Below are 16,027 nucleotides of genomic sequence, written 5' to 3' on the forward strand. Positions count from 1 at the left end.
CGAGATAACAACGTATCTATGTCCTACGTCAGAAAGGAGCTGTGTCCTATCTATGGTTGATTACAGATGTCCATGGGCGGCAGTAACCTTTAGCTATCAGGTGGATTGTATGCTCGTTTGCAACTACAATATAAAAAAGTCATGATAAATTGAATTCCGAATTGTTGCATTGCAATTTATATATTCTGTGCGTGCTCCATATTATTATTTTACCTTGGTGTGATTATTCTTTATATTTTTCAATGAAAATTATATAATCATTTTATTTAAATCTGAATGACAAACCATTTGACACAAATTTAGTAACCTAACATTTAGTAACCTTATTATGGGTCCCTAGTGAGCCTAAAATATTAAAGATTATTTAGCCATTCTCAAATCCCTCACATCCTCTTTTTCCATTTGATTAAGGATTAATTATTTAAACTAATTGCTTCTAATTGTTAATTACATTTACCAACTATTTGTAACAAAGTGTAAGATAAATGTCGTTACGTCTACGGAAAATTGATAGTTTTTTAGACAAAACAATAAACAAGGGCCGAAGTAAGCCTCGAGGAACAATTAAGGACTTGTTTCATTTAGTTCATTAAAGCTTGAAGTCCAGTTAAGGGATCCATACAAATTAGTTTCGGAGTTGAAAACTCCTAAGAGGTTCGTTAGGTGTTTAATAATGAAAAGGAAAATTTTAAGAGTTCTTTTTTAAGCGAAAGAATTTTAGATTTACTAAAGTAAGGCATTATATTACGTTATAGTATAAGACTCTTAAAATCAATACGTGTAGATTATTCATTTATTTATTGCACCTCTATAAAAATAACAGATACAATAGGGCAAACTTAATCCCTGGTGGCATTCTCTGCCAGTCAACCCTTGGTGGATGGAGAAAATAGAGGCAGGTGTTAATTATATATACATGAAATGATGTTGATTTTAAATTGAAATTGTGAATTTTTAACACAATACAGATCTTTAAAGTTAACTTAAAACAGTATTTGTGTAATTATCGTCACTACAACCCATTTATGTCCCACTGCTGGGCATGGGTCATCTTTCAGAATGAGAGGAATTTAGGCCGCTTTTTACCTCGCCATGTACGTATTGGTAGACTTCACGCACTTTTGAGAACTTATCTTTAAACGTGTAGGTTTCCTTACGATGTTATCTTCGCCGTTCTAAGAAATGTAAATTTAATTTCTAATACGCACATATTATTTTGAAAACTCATAGGTGCGTGTAATATTTTCGTAATAACTGTGCTAAATTAGACACAAAGGGCACAATTTTCTTTATACTATTTATCAATCATCTTTAAGGTTTTGAAATCATGTAATAATATAGTCACATAAAAGGTACAGAGTAACGATATAAAAACTATACGTAAGTAAGTTCACACTAGTGATTAGAAGTATTATAACTACACAAGTATCTCCGTTATTCGACTGTTCTTGCTGAAGTCTCCGATCAAAATGCCGCTCTCTGTTATCTCGAGCGCCGCCATGGTGTCGTCCCCACTTCACATACCCGCATCTGTGTTTAAACTGTAGTATCAAATGAGTCACTTGTTATTTTAATGTAATGTTATAAAAATACGATATCGTTAACATCCAAGCTTCTTATTAACGACGATAACATATTTCTAATACAATCATTAATCAATACACAGAGTCGCGGAATAAAGTCTATTTCAAAATAACAACCAATTCTGCTCCAATTCATCCAAATTTACCGGACGTACGCAATTCAATGTTATTTGTTCTCCACACGTCGTACCTAAAATATATGTATCAAAATGTGAAATCCAATGCAGTAAAACTACGGAAAATAATTGTGTTTAAAATGTTGAAGCAAGTCGGAAACGGTGGAGTGGCGGAAATTAAAAACCCAGTACCAACCAGTCAGGCCGCCAGAACGCGTGGTTTATGATGAGGTGAAGTGAAGCATAGGGTTTGATATTATATATTTAAAATAAATAAACATTCAAAATATAAGGGTCAAAATTTTCAAATCAAATCAAATAACTTTATTGTGGAACATAGGTTTAAAAAAATAGGTTCACATTGGGTAATTGTCCGCCATATTCCGGCCTCACGGGCATGCAATATTATTAAAGAGAATTATAATTACTATTAACATTAAATATTAAACATTAACGGACTCAACAATATATTTTTTAATGTAAGAATAGAAACAATTTTTAAATGTGGTCTAACTTACATAGGAGGCGATCTTAGAGCTTGTACACAAAACTGCAATGCATCGTCGCATCGTAAAAATTTGCGAGCTCCCTCAACGCATCTCAAGAACTTGCGAATTGATTCGCATCGCGCATTCCTGCGATGTTTCGTCACAGTTGTTGTTGTTGTTGGTCACCCTGGGAGACGGTATGCCGCACGATATCGCATCGCAGCAATTCGTGTCGCGATTTTCTGCGTTGCGAATTCGCATCGCGTCGCATCGCAGTTTTGTGTACAAGCCCTTAGTCCACAGTAGTGGCCACATATTGTTTTATATACTCGTAATAATAGTGATGGTCATTGATGTCCATGGGTGGTAGTATCCATTTCCTAAATCAAAGGTGATTCAATTTCGGATACACGCTACAGAGCTATTGCTCAGTGATATTAATTTTAAATTCACTCGCATGTACAGGGTGATTTTTTCAAACGGAACTATAACATAGAGGGAATATTATAAAAGGTGTATTTTTTTTTTCAAAATGAACTCAATCGATTCCCAGCTAGGGAAAAAGATATTTAAAAAAAGTAATGATTCAGATTTAGTTTTTATCAAAATAGGCCTCTTACCTCCTTTCAGCTTTTTTAGCTAATCCTTATAGTTTCGGATTTGGCCCTGAAGGCCTAGTTGAAAAAATCACCCTGTATATTTATAACAAACTAATACCCATTTTTCCTTTTCCAGATGATTAATTCAAAACGAAGACATAATTTTCACTTAAATTGCATCAAATTCAAGATTCAGAACTTCCATATTATAATATTACACTATGACTTCACAAAGATATGTAAATTTGACGGGAATTGCAATATTCCTGTCGGGAATTTTCCTAATATCGACATCAGCGTGCTACGTGTATCAGGAACATTATGAATATGAATATCAAGATACCACGGTGAAACCGCCAAAGAGCAATATTACATGCTCTATAATATGGTGCCGCTTACGAAAGATCGTATTATATGCTGTACAACAATTACTAAGTGACAAGAAGTAATAACTCATTAGTTGTCATCGAAACACTATTGTCCCCCTAGTAAGCACGAGTTCTCAAAGTGAGAAGGGATTTAGTCCATATTTCTAGACGCTGGCTAAATAGGAATTAGAAGACACCTTTGACAACTTTTTTCAAATATCTGGCATATAGGTTTCCTTTATAAGCAAATTAAATATTATTTGAAATCAATTAAAGTAATGTTTCTTTTGTTGTAAAAATATATACTGAAATATAAACTGAAAGCATAAGCAACAAAGGCCACTTACCATCTGTTTCCTACATCGACATTCTAAAAACAAGCACAAATTTCATTATATAACCCAACAGTAGGAACTCAATAACAGCTGTAACTTTGTATGCCTCGCTTCATTTTTCTCTTATCAACCTCGCTAACAATAGCCGATTGTTTGCCAAAAGCCTTCTGTGTATAAAACATTTCGGTAAAACATTACAGTAATACTTACTTTTCAGGCTAAGGAGAAATCAGTTTCTGATCAACCAACCGAAACAATGTTTAACGTTTTGTGGTAGTGAAACGGTGAGATATTAAAATGAAAAGTGAGTATTGCTTTTGGAATTATATTTCAATGCAGTTAAATGATATATGATGGCTTATATGTAGGTTTTTAAAGTCTTTTCTTTAATAAAAACGGGATTAAATTTAAATATTTTAATCAGCTGTAAAGTTATAACTGTCGGAAAAATATCTCAATTTCCTACGGTAGATCAGAGGAAAACTGTCCGTTTTGAATAAATTATTAAGGAGTTTTTAATTTTACCGATTTCCTTAGTACTTAGACGTAGATGTGAATCCGCACAAAAACGATACAAATCGAACGAATTGCTTTCAGAACAAAACTTATTAACATTTACACAAATTTTCCTTGTCTTTGTCCTTTGTCCTTTTAAAAAATGATGACCCGCGTGGCGGAGTGGCCACTACTCCGGTTTGATATACAAAAGGTTCTGGTTTGGATCCCTGGCCAAACAGGCTTGGGTGTGTTCATAGTGTCCACGACATAGGGAATTCTAATTTATAGTCATCGAGGAATAAAAAAAGAACCAAAAAATCTAAATTCCTATTTTCACCCGTCCGTATAACAAATAAAATTGATTATCCCGAAATCAGGCGCAGATAGATGGATGAATGGTATGTGTTGTAGAACACAGCAATTATTGTGTATAATCTAAAACTCATATAATTAATAATAATTAATAATTGATTCCTCCAATAAACAAATAACCACAAACAAACTCCAATAATGAAAATTACCAAAACCATGATTTCTAAATAAAGAATGTTACGGTAATTGTTTCTTTTGTCTGTATATTAGTTTCTTAATAAATAAAAGATGGTATTCTTATAATAAATTGTAGTAGTTTTACTTCGAATAAACGTAATCTACCAATTAAGTGAACAGAGAATCGACACAAAACTAGAATTATGTCAAACAGTTAATTACAACGTAAGTACAAAGCGATACCTTAGGAAAATACTAAAGAAAAAAACTGAAATACAATGGAGCTTTCGACACTTGTTCTATTGCTAGCGATACATTGAGTGTAATTATTAAGAGAGAAAAAAGCGTCCTTATTACATATTTTTTGGAGATTTGTAATAACACCTTAAATGGAAAATACATTATTCGTCAATTTTAATTAAGGTTTATTTTAACTGTATGTCTACTTCCTTTAAATCATTCTCATTCCTAATCTTGGGGTAACCTCTTAAAAAAACCAAGATAAATGTAGTGTGTGTAACACTCCTAATTATATATGTTAGGTTAAGCTTAGTATTAGGACAGTTATATCAAAGACATCAAACAAATAAGACCCCTAGGAGCCTTACACACAATAAGACCACAAGTCTTGTAAGTAATCTAAAATCCTCAGTAATTGTACTCAGACTTATATAATTTCCTATAAGAACTTGAATATGGATGGCCTTTAGATCTTTGGATATCTGTTTCCAAAATTATGTTCATTATTATTGAATCCATAAAACATATTCTCTCGTTTAATATCACAGTGGAACAGATTATTAAATGGAAGTACAAAAGAATGCTGGATATTCGGTAGGAACTTTTCATTAATTCCTTTGTAATAGATCGCCGAGTATTTTGTGATACATGAAAAACGTTGTTTCGCTTTCGGCTATCGGTCTTAATATCTGGAACAAGATATTGAGATCTTTTGTAACAAAAAGAGGATCTTTGTTACATATTGCGAAATACTTGTTGTTTATTTTGTACATATATTAACCAGTACTACTCGTAACGAAAATACGTTAAGCCTCCTGTCATGTTTCTCCCGTCTTATTTCAGAACATGTGAGAGGAGGTAGACATGTACTTTCGTATTCCTATTATAAAAATATAGAAAAGAATAACTTATTAATTTCAGCATTACGAACATTTGTCACGCTGTCACTAGTCATATCAGTGAGCTGTTATAAAAACAAATTCTTCTCACAAAATCTGGACTCGGAGCCCTCGCTGTCCATCCTCTACGCTAGAGACAAGAGGAGCGACATGGTCACCAACGACTGTCTCATGGAAATGTATCCTCGGAACCTCTACAAGTATCCTCTTCGTATCGACAGGAACGATGTACCATGCATCATTCATTGCGTGTTGAAGAAATTCGGCATCATGTCCAATGACGGCGTGATAAACATCAACAACTACTACAGACGGGTCCAAGCCATCCATCGATACGATCCAAGGATCCTCATCTCCGATGTTGGCGAAACCTGCGCCCAGAATATCAATAGCATGAACTTGGACCACGACGTCTGCAAAAAAGCCAAAGTTTTCAATGATTGTACTCAGTTGTATGTGATTTCTTTTAAAGAGATAGATGAGTGATGTGGATATTGTCAGAGTTATAACTGTTGTAGTTAGAAAAAGTCGATTTTGTACATTTATAGTTTTGTTTTTGTAAATAAACGATAACTATCGTCATTTTTGTCAAAATATTCTCCTTTACCAATGTGCTTATATCCTGCCTTATACATAGTATACCCTTTCTTTAAGACATTTCATATATTTGTATATTGTATACATACGATGTAAAATGAATCAGCACGAAATAGTAGTAAAAACGAGTTAACATTTTCTGTACTTTTATAATAGTGCAAATAAACATTTATTCTAAGTTATTATGACATACCATAGAAAAGCGAAATTAAATTAATTAACCAAAAGAGAATATAAAGTTGAATTCGTTGATCTTTTTTTTGGACAAAGGGATCTCCTTCATTACGACGACACTGGCCCGGCACGACAGCGACTTGCCGTTACCAGACACACGTAGACATTAATAGCCATATTTCATCGTTCACTCAATGATTAGATCTAATAATAATTAAGTCTAAAAACTCTGCCGTGTCTGTTTGTAGCGTCAATTTCGATCAAAATAAAAAAAGCTGTGTCGTGGTGTCAGCAATGGTACCGTGACGATGACGTGACGTATAAGTTCAATAATGAAAAGCCCATAAGTGAACATAATCCTAAGATTAAACACGACGCAAGTTAGCAGGTGAAACCCTAATCTACTCAATCAAGTTTAAGGAAGTAAACCTAACTTTAAATCAGATAATGCTAAATTTACAACGCGTAGGGGAGGAAAATTATATCGTGAATATTATAAGCGTAAATTAGAATGAACCAGGTGAAGATAAGTAATCAAGGAAGCTGAGGAAAGATACGAGATTATTCAGAAACTCCAGTTATTTGCTACTTTGCTTTTAGTAAAGAACGTTTAACAAAGTGTTAAAAGTGAAGTTTCTTGCCTGTAGCATTACCATGAGTTGGCATAGAAACGCCACTATAGAAATGGTAAATAGAAAACTATTGTCATTTTGCTAGTGAATAACATAACTACTATCGTTACGGTATTTCTTGACAACGTCTGTCAAATTAATGACTCATGGGACCGAATTTGTATGGCAATAGATCATAATGACATTCGCTAGCGATTTGATTTCGATAGGTTTTTTACGTATCGAGTTACGTCACTACGGATTTTAGTTCTACGAGTAACCACCAGAGGCGCTGTACAATTTTTCATACATTTATTTTACACAGTCGCTAGCGAGTAATATTTTTGTAAACTCATGGTAGTCCTACTGTTCAGGTATAATGTGATAGTAATATTTTAAGACTGTTGAGAAATTGAATCATTTAGAGCAAAATTTACTTTAAAACTTACGAATGAGTTCGTAACCTTTTCAGTGTTTTAGACTTTATTAATTATAGAGCGCGGACCATTACTTTTTACGAGGATCTAATTTTATTCGGGAAGTTTACGTTCTAGAAAAACTTTTGTAAATGGTTTTTTAAAATACCCTTATTTATTATTATTACCGCATACTCAGGTCACTTTGATACGAACGAAAAATTGTTTTGAGTATACATATTCCCATAGAAGAGTAACCAATTTGCGTAACGCTATTGAGTTAACCGTATTTCCAAATAATTTACGTAACTTTACTTTAGAGAAGAGAAGCTAGAGAAGCTTTGCTTAGGTACTTTGACTGCGACTTAGATCGACATACATATTTTGAGAATTTTGCCAATTTTAGGGTTCCGTATCCAAAAGGTAAAAACGGAGCCCTATTACTAAGCCTCCGCAGTCTGTCTCTCTGTCCGTCTGTACAACTGTTTTTACTATAACATATTGTTGCAGGTATCTTCTTCCTCTCGCTTCTTCTAGCCTGCACCCATGCAAGGATATCGGTGATGTACGCTCACGACAAGACCTCAGACGTAGTCGCTGAACAATGTCTGAACGAGATGTATCCAAAAAACAAAAGAACAGAGATCCAGGAGTCTGACGAGGCCTGCATCATCTTCTGTGTGCTGAAGAAATTTGGTATAATGAACAGTAATGGGCAGATCAGCTTGGATATTTACAGGTAGACTATTCTTTTAACAACCAATTTAGCCCCATGTTGTTGTTGTCGCTGGTAAATCCTTTACCCTATACTGACAAGCACTTAAGCCAGAGTCTACTGCGCTAGCTAATTATGAACCATTGGATACTTTATCGAGGTCTTTCCAGCAAATATTCTGCACAATTTTCTAATGCATTAAGCCAATTCTCAAATTATGAAACGGCCATACACACCACCATACACCTTTCGGATCTAATTCATAACATTAAACTCTGCTGTTGCAGCAGACTATTTCTGCAAATTAACCACCGTGTCAAGCGCTCCTCTGTTCTGGTTTTAAGTGTGTGGTAAGGGAGACATACTTTATCGTGGCAATCCATCTTAGTCATCAGGAGTAGCGGCGTATCTGTGGCCGACCTGAGGTTAAATATCTAATTCTATCTGAGGTTGATTTCAGATGTCCATCAGCGGCAGTAGCCAGTTACCATCAGGTGGACTGCATGTTCCTCTGCTACTCCTATAATATAAAAAGATAAAACTATTAAATTAAAATATGCTATTACGGACTTCAAATTTGTCCTCAGGAAACATGTTCAAATAGCCCACCAGCTGACCCAAAGGAACATGCTAACTGATAATGGTAGCTCCTGTATAGAAACTGCGGAGGCCACGCAGCACAAGCAGGACGTCTGCAAGAAGGCCAAGGTCTTCAATGACTGCACACATCTCTATAGGATATTGTTGAAATAAAAAATAATGTTTTAAATTAATTAATATTTTAAGATCTCATGTATGTTATTAAACAATATGATATTAGTATTTATTGTCCGCTGTTCACTGCTTTTTGTGTCTCACTACTTTGCATGATTCTCCCTCATCTTGGAAAATATTTGAAAGATACTCTACCACATTCCTTCAACGCCTAGTGGTTTAGAAACTCCGCCTTTTGATCGAGGGGTCCGAGGTTCAAATCCCAGGCACGCACCTTTGATTTTTCAAAGTTATGTGCGGAAAACGTTGTTACAAATTAATTATCACTTGCTTAAACGGTGAAAGAAAGCAGCATACCTGAGAAATCTTAAAAAAAAGTTTTCAAAGGTATGTGAAATCTACCAATTCAATTGGCCAGCGCGGTGACTATGACCTAATCCCTCTCATTCTAAGAGGAGACCCGGGCACAACATTGGAACAGCAATAGGTTATTGATTCCTTCAAAGACGATTGATGAAGTGAGGAATGAGTTAATAAACAACCATATTTTTAAATCACCCATAACTCGTAGCCATAAGGTTCTTAGGAAAATTTTATGACTGCTATCTAATAATAACAGTAAGAACGGAAGAATTAAATTTCAAAGCGCACGTAGAAATAAAAAGTGTAATGCATGCGAAGTAAGATGTGCGCGTGAAATTCACAAATCACATCATGAATTACCAACTAGCTTCCAACCACACAGACATAACTTTACTTTGTTAGCTTAGCTTAGCTTAGTTACGATCTACATAAACCGTGAGTTTACATTACAGTTAAGACGACTTAAAACGTAGTATATTTCTCAGCTTTATTACAGTTCCTTCTACAGTACAGCAAAAATAAAATAGTATAATAAAATCAAAAGAAAAAAAAAAGAAAAACAAGTTTTTATTACATTTTAATAAAAAAGAACTAAGAAGATAAAAATAATTTAAACGCGATGTATTATCCTTACTAATATTATAAATCCTAAAGTAACTCTGTCTGTCTGTCTGTCTGTCTGTCTGTCTGGTTGTCTTTTCTTCACGCCTAAACCACTGAACCGATTTTAATGAAATTTTGTACAAAGATAGTCTGAGACCCGAGAACGGACATAGGATAGTTTTTATCCCGGTTATCCCACGGGAACTAGGGATGGCAATCTAAGATCGATTAATCGGAGAATCGATCTTTTGGACCAAAAAGTCGATTACTTAATCGATATCCTTACTAATCCTTACTTAATATTATAAATGCGAAAGTAACTCCGTCTGTATGTCTCTTCTTCACGCCTAAACCACTGAACCGATTATCATGAAATTCTGTACAAAGGTAGTCTGAGAAGATAGAATGGACATAGGATAGTTTTTATCCCAGAAATCCCACAGGAACTAGGGATAGCGATCTTAGATCTATTAATCAGAGAAGCGATCTTTTTGACCAAAAAAGTCGATTTCTTTAATCGGTCTCCGGTAATGGATTCTACCTACGTTTGTGGGTCTTTTGGCATACTCTAAATAACCATGAGTTTAATGAGTTCTTGCAATCGGAGACGGTTGCAAAATTATATTTGTTTATATAGATTTATTGGGATTATAATAGGGGTGGCAATTCTTACCGAAAAAGATCGATGTTTGAATCGATTCGAATCGAAGTGCAATAAATCGATTCACAAAAAATCGAGGCCCTAAGAATCGTTCTATCTTCGATATTTTTTCGAGGATAGCGAAAAAAAAGGTTATCAGGATCAAACAAGCACTGAAATTATGTATCCGTCAGCAAATCCTTACTTACTTACTAATCCTTACTAATATTATAAATGTGGAATTAACTCTGTCTGTCTGTCTCTTCTTCACGGCCACACCACTGAACCGATTTTAATGGAATTTTGTACAAAGATAGTCTGAGACCCGAGAAAGGACATAGGATAGTTTTTATCTCGGAAATCCCACCAGAACGGACTCCAGTAATGGATCGATTCAGTGAATCGATCTTTCAACCCAGAAGATTGAAATTTGATTTTCGATTTTCGATTTTACCTACAATTACTTTACTTATCCATTAGTTGATCATCTATCTATTTATATAAAAATGAATATTTGTCTATATATATTTTATAGAATCGGAAACTATGCATTTGATCAAGTGATGATCTTTTGCAGAGTTGTTGTCCAAGAGCCCACGAAGGTTTGGGAGTTGGTAAGACTAAATTTCGACAGATGGCACCACTGTCATTCCAATGTAAGTACGAATTTTCTGTTTTTCTGTTTTATGTATGTCATATTATATCTTTAAAATGCGGGCGAAGCCGCGGGCACCGCTAGTTTTTTTATAAATAAAAGCGTGTTACATTGTGATTAAACTAAATTGATAGAACTCTTTTTGAACGTCAACAAACTAGCAGGGTGCAAGGTGTTTTCCTATGGAGAAGAAACGGCGAAAGAAACTCCATAAAGAGTAAATATTATACAATTTTACATAGTTGTACATATTATTAATTATTTATGATAAATAATAAATGATTGTTTTGTATTGTGGTTTTACGAGATGATATATTCGCCGAGGGAAAAATCCCTATATAAATTAAAATACATAATAAAAAGTTACGTGAAGGACTCAGTAACCTGTGAGACATTAGACATAGAACATGTCTATCATGATACCAGATACTTCAGCTAAAATGTTTAACGTAAGTGGCCATTTCATCCAATCTTCGGACTAAGAAGCTATTTTTATTGCCCCCATACGTCACTGTCGTCTTTCGAGTTTAGGTAATACATTTTCTAGGAAGAACGCATTACTGTTAACGCAGGTGTTCTTGAAACCGAATTGCAAACATTTGTTGAAATTGACTTATTTCAAGAAAATGTTAAACTATGCAAATGGTGTTTAATTGAAGGGGTGTAACTTTCGTCATTTCTCGGTAATGATCTGTGTTATTTTTAACCGACTTCAAAAAGCAGGTGGTTATCAATTCGGCCGGTAACTTTTTTTTTATGTATGTACACGAATTACTCCGCCGTTAGTGAACCGATTTTAATAATTCTTTTTTTATTGTGTAGAGACAAGCTGGAAGTTGGTCCCATTTAAATATGGTTAGGATCCATCGATTGGTTCTGGAGAAAATGAGGGGAACTCTTTCACCCATGTAAATATAACAGCCATAACTTCGCCGTTTATGAACCTATTTTAATGCCTTTAATTTCGTGTGTGGACTATTGCTACAAGTTGGTCCCATTTAAATATGATGAGGATCAGAGTGGGTTCTGGAGACAAAATATGTAACTCCTCAATCGATGGGTATAATTGAGTTTTGGTTGAAAATATTTGGTGTAGGTTCTAATGAAATTGCAAAACCAGTTTATCATTGACTATTTAAGGGTTTGCTAATGTGGCTGGGAGTCAAAATATGTAACTCCTCAACCGATGGGAATAATTGAGTTGTGTTTGAAGTTATTTGGTGTAGGTTCTAATGAAATTACAAAGCCAGTTCATCATTGACTATTAAAGGGTCACATAATGTGGCGCGGAGACAAGATATGTAACTCCTCAACCGATGGGAATAATTAAGTTGTGTTTGAAGATATTTGGTGTAGGTTCTAATGAAATTGCAAAGCCAGTTCATCATTAACTATTTAAGGGTCTGATAATGTGGCTCGGAGACAAAATATGTAACTCCTCAACCGATGGGAATAATTGAGTTGTGTTTGAAGATATTTGGTGTAGGTTCTAATGAAATTGCAAAGCTAGTTCATCATTGACTATTTAGTTAGGTGAGGTTAGGTTGGAATGTAAATTCAGACCTTACCTTCATTCATGATTACTTTTTTACAATTTTATATTGTATATATATAAATGTTAGTATGTCATCACTAAAAAGGGTGAAAAAATTTTTTTAACAAAAAATACAACCGACTTCTATGTCACTACAAAGTAAAAAATAATTGAAATTAAATTAAAATTGTGGGATGTTTTGAAAACGCATCGTAAGGGTACTGGACATAAATGTTAAAGTATTGGTACTGCTAAGTAACTTGGCGTTGCAAATGCTATATTGACTTGTGACGCTTCAGTGATTTTACAGACGTACTGACTTTAATATTCCCTTTGATCGGCTTTACTTGAAGCTTCGGTAAGAGCATTTAAAGCGAATTTATTTTGAAACATTTTTGAGAGCGTAGTTAAGCTGGTTCGCCGTCAACTATAAAGTGACTTCTTAAAAGCATATGTCGTACTTGATTTTCTACTTCATGATTTGCACTTCATTAATACTATGAGTGTTTACAGAATTATTGTTGAGTTTTTTTTTTTATAAAATAGGAGCAGCAGATGAGCATGCAGTCTGCATGTAAGTGGCTACTGCCGTCCATGGACATCTGCAATCAGCCCTAGGCAAGATTAGATTTCTACCTAAGGTCGACCACAAGTAGCCACTAGCCACTGGCCCTGAGGACTAAGCTGGAATGCCTCGCAAAAGTATCACTCCCTTACCACACCCTTAAAACCAGAATACAGCAGCTGTTAACACTACTGTTATCAGGCAGAAATAGGTTGGTACTTCTAATTTTGTTTTTGTGACTTTTCATATGGCTAAATTTGACACATGTTATACCAGAAAAAGTATTCCTTACATTAGTTTGTTCACGAGTGGGAAACCTTCAAAAGGAACTCTATGAATGCAAAAGACATTTAATAAAAGCTTCATTACTGATGCGTCTTTACATAAAAAATATTTCTAGTAAACTAAGCTTCAACTTTCATCTTGCGTCGTAAAAGAAATATTGATGTAATTTCTGTTCAAATAAATCGAATCCGAACATCAAGAATAAATTAGCCTATAATCAAATGAAATTGGATCTAAGCGGACTCCGCGGTTTCTCGGAACCGTAATTCGTCATTTGAAGATAACGCTTCAGTTAACAAACAACATGCCTCTTGCCTCTTGGCTACCATTTTAGGGTTCCGTACACAATGAGTAAAAACGGAACCCTATTATTAAGTCCCCGCTGTCTGAACGTCTGTAACAAGGCTCTATCTATTAGGTTGACCAGTAAGATATAAGCACTTGACTGTTTTAAAGAACATGCATAATTGTATATCTGTGGCCGCTATGACAACAAATACTAAAAATAAAAAGCTTGAAAATAAATGAGGGTTGTCCTACAAGAAACCGCTATTTTTCGGCGTTTTTCGTTTTATCTATTGAACCGTAATAGGTAGACAGTTGTTTTTTACAATGCAATTATTCATATGCTTGATATGATAATAAATACTAAAAAAAAAAGGGTAAATGTAAATTTGGCGTTACGGAACCTCGAGTGCGACTCGCTTTTGGGCAATTTTTAGAGATTTCCTTTTCCAAAGGTACTTTTATTGGATTTGTTCATTGGATCAAACACGAAAAGCAAATTGGGAACATTTCTGTTAAAGTTTGTTTCATTGGAGCTAATTTTCGCAAATTAAAATGCGCGGACTCCAATAGAATGTAAAAAATACGTAGCTTTGAAATAGAATTCAAAAATAGTGGTCTAATTAGGATTTTTCAGTAAACCTACTTGTGTACTAAGTGTCATTTCTTATGTGTGTTCTTCGTAGGTTCTTTCGTCTGATTATAAAGTCATTGAAATAAGATTAAAAAATATATATAAGGGCTTTGATTTGCTTTCTACCGTATTCCACAAAAGACCTCCATCACAAGTATTCGTAGTAGCAGTTACCAGAATTCCTTGTTATCATCAAATGAAACTGAAGACGCTTAATACATTGGCAAGAAAAGATTACTACATTCCGTGTAAATTTTTACCATTTATAATAAATTTAATTATGAAGAAAATTACCTCTAATGAATGAATTATCTTTGTCTAATATTCTCTTCCATTAATTCCTAATAATATTCCTATTCGCTGCCAAATTATTTAACAGAATCAAACTAACTACAAGAAGCAAGTTCTGAACTTCACTCAAAGGCGTAGTCTTGTCATATCATCGACGTGTAACGAGTAAGCGAATAAGTAAGAAATAAGAACCCAAAATATAATACCCCCAAGCGCGAATACCTTCTTGAAATATTTATATTTCACCAGAAAAAAGCTCGTTCACGACAAACATTTGCTTTGAAAAACATGCGAATGTAATTAACTACTAACTAACAATCAATATAATTTGTTGGCAACGTAATGCTCAAAGTTAATAACGCACCTGTCATCGATAGATCCCTATAGGTAAGGCAAAATGTATAAACATAAAGTTTGTTGGCTTCATCACCGACACGTCGTGAATTACTTAATAAAAACATTATATTATATATAATTACATTAAGTATCTATCATAAATTTAAACAACAATTGTTAATTATAATTAGATATCTCTTCACGTTTCGTGGTGTTACAACAGAACAAAGAACATACGAAGACATGGCATTGAAACAAACTTGAGGAGTAAGTTGTAGTTCCATCTTGTTCTCCGATAACCATTTTGGAATCATCATGTGAATTTAACGATAGCTCTTAGTTACTTCGAGTAACAATAGCTCGAGTTTAGTTTAATAATAGATCTTAGACTAAACTATCCTTTAGTTTGGTTTTTATTTTTTATGTATATCCAACTGTTTTATTTGTTGTGCATGTTATATTTTTGGTGATAAATTTATACAAGGTATGAAATTAAAAAGAGAATTAAAGTGAACTTATAAAATTTTAACTGCATATATTTGTTTATAATATTATTTTATTAAACAGAATTATAAAATTATTATCTGTATCATGCATCGAATATGAAAATACACATTAGTACGTAAAATATGTACTAAACAATTCTTTGGATTTATGTGTTTGCTTATCAGCGATAATATAAAAAAGATTAATTATTTTTTATATTTATTAATTTAATTAAATATTTTTTGTCAATGTTGATAATATAGTGAACTTTGCCTTAGTCATAAGTTATTTTTAATCTCAAAAAGTATTACGTTAAAATTATATAAATGAAATAAAACAATTCTCCTCAAACCAAACTTTATTTGAAATGATAACTAAAATTAGTTACCGCTCAGTAACTGCGATATTATGAACATAGCAATCTTCTGGATCCAGCACCAGATAGAGCATCCTTTCTTCGGAGGCTCCTCTTCTTCTTCTTCTTGCTTCTCCGTTGTTGGTGCTGCTG

General features: G+C 33.9%; 1 protein-coding gene across 1 annotated transcript; it reads left to right on the forward strand.

The window, feature by feature from the left end:
- Window positions 1-3,639: 3,639 nt before the first annotated feature.
- Window positions 3,640-8,901, forward strand: LOC140754404 (uncharacterized). Its single transcript, XM_073089410.1, has 3 exons — window positions 3,640-3,793; window positions 7,924-8,152; window positions 8,716-8,901. The coding sequence occupies exons 1-3, from the start codon at window positions 3,787-3,789 to the stop codon at window positions 8,879-8,881; spliced, it is 402 nt and encodes a 133-aa protein (XP_072945511.1). The 5' UTR covers window positions 3,640-3,786; the 3' UTR covers window positions 8,882-8,901.
- Window positions 8,902-16,027: the final 7,126 nt, after the last annotated feature.

The sequence above is a fragment of the Epargyreus clarus genome, unplaced genomic scaffold (genome assembly GCF_041222505.1).
Source record: "Epargyreus clarus isolate Ecla_fem2 unplaced genomic scaffold, WU_Ecla_fem_2.2 ptg000029l, whole genome shotgun sequence".
Taxonomy (NCBI): Eukaryota; Metazoa; Arthropoda; class Insecta; order Lepidoptera; family Hesperiidae; genus Epargyreus; species Epargyreus clarus.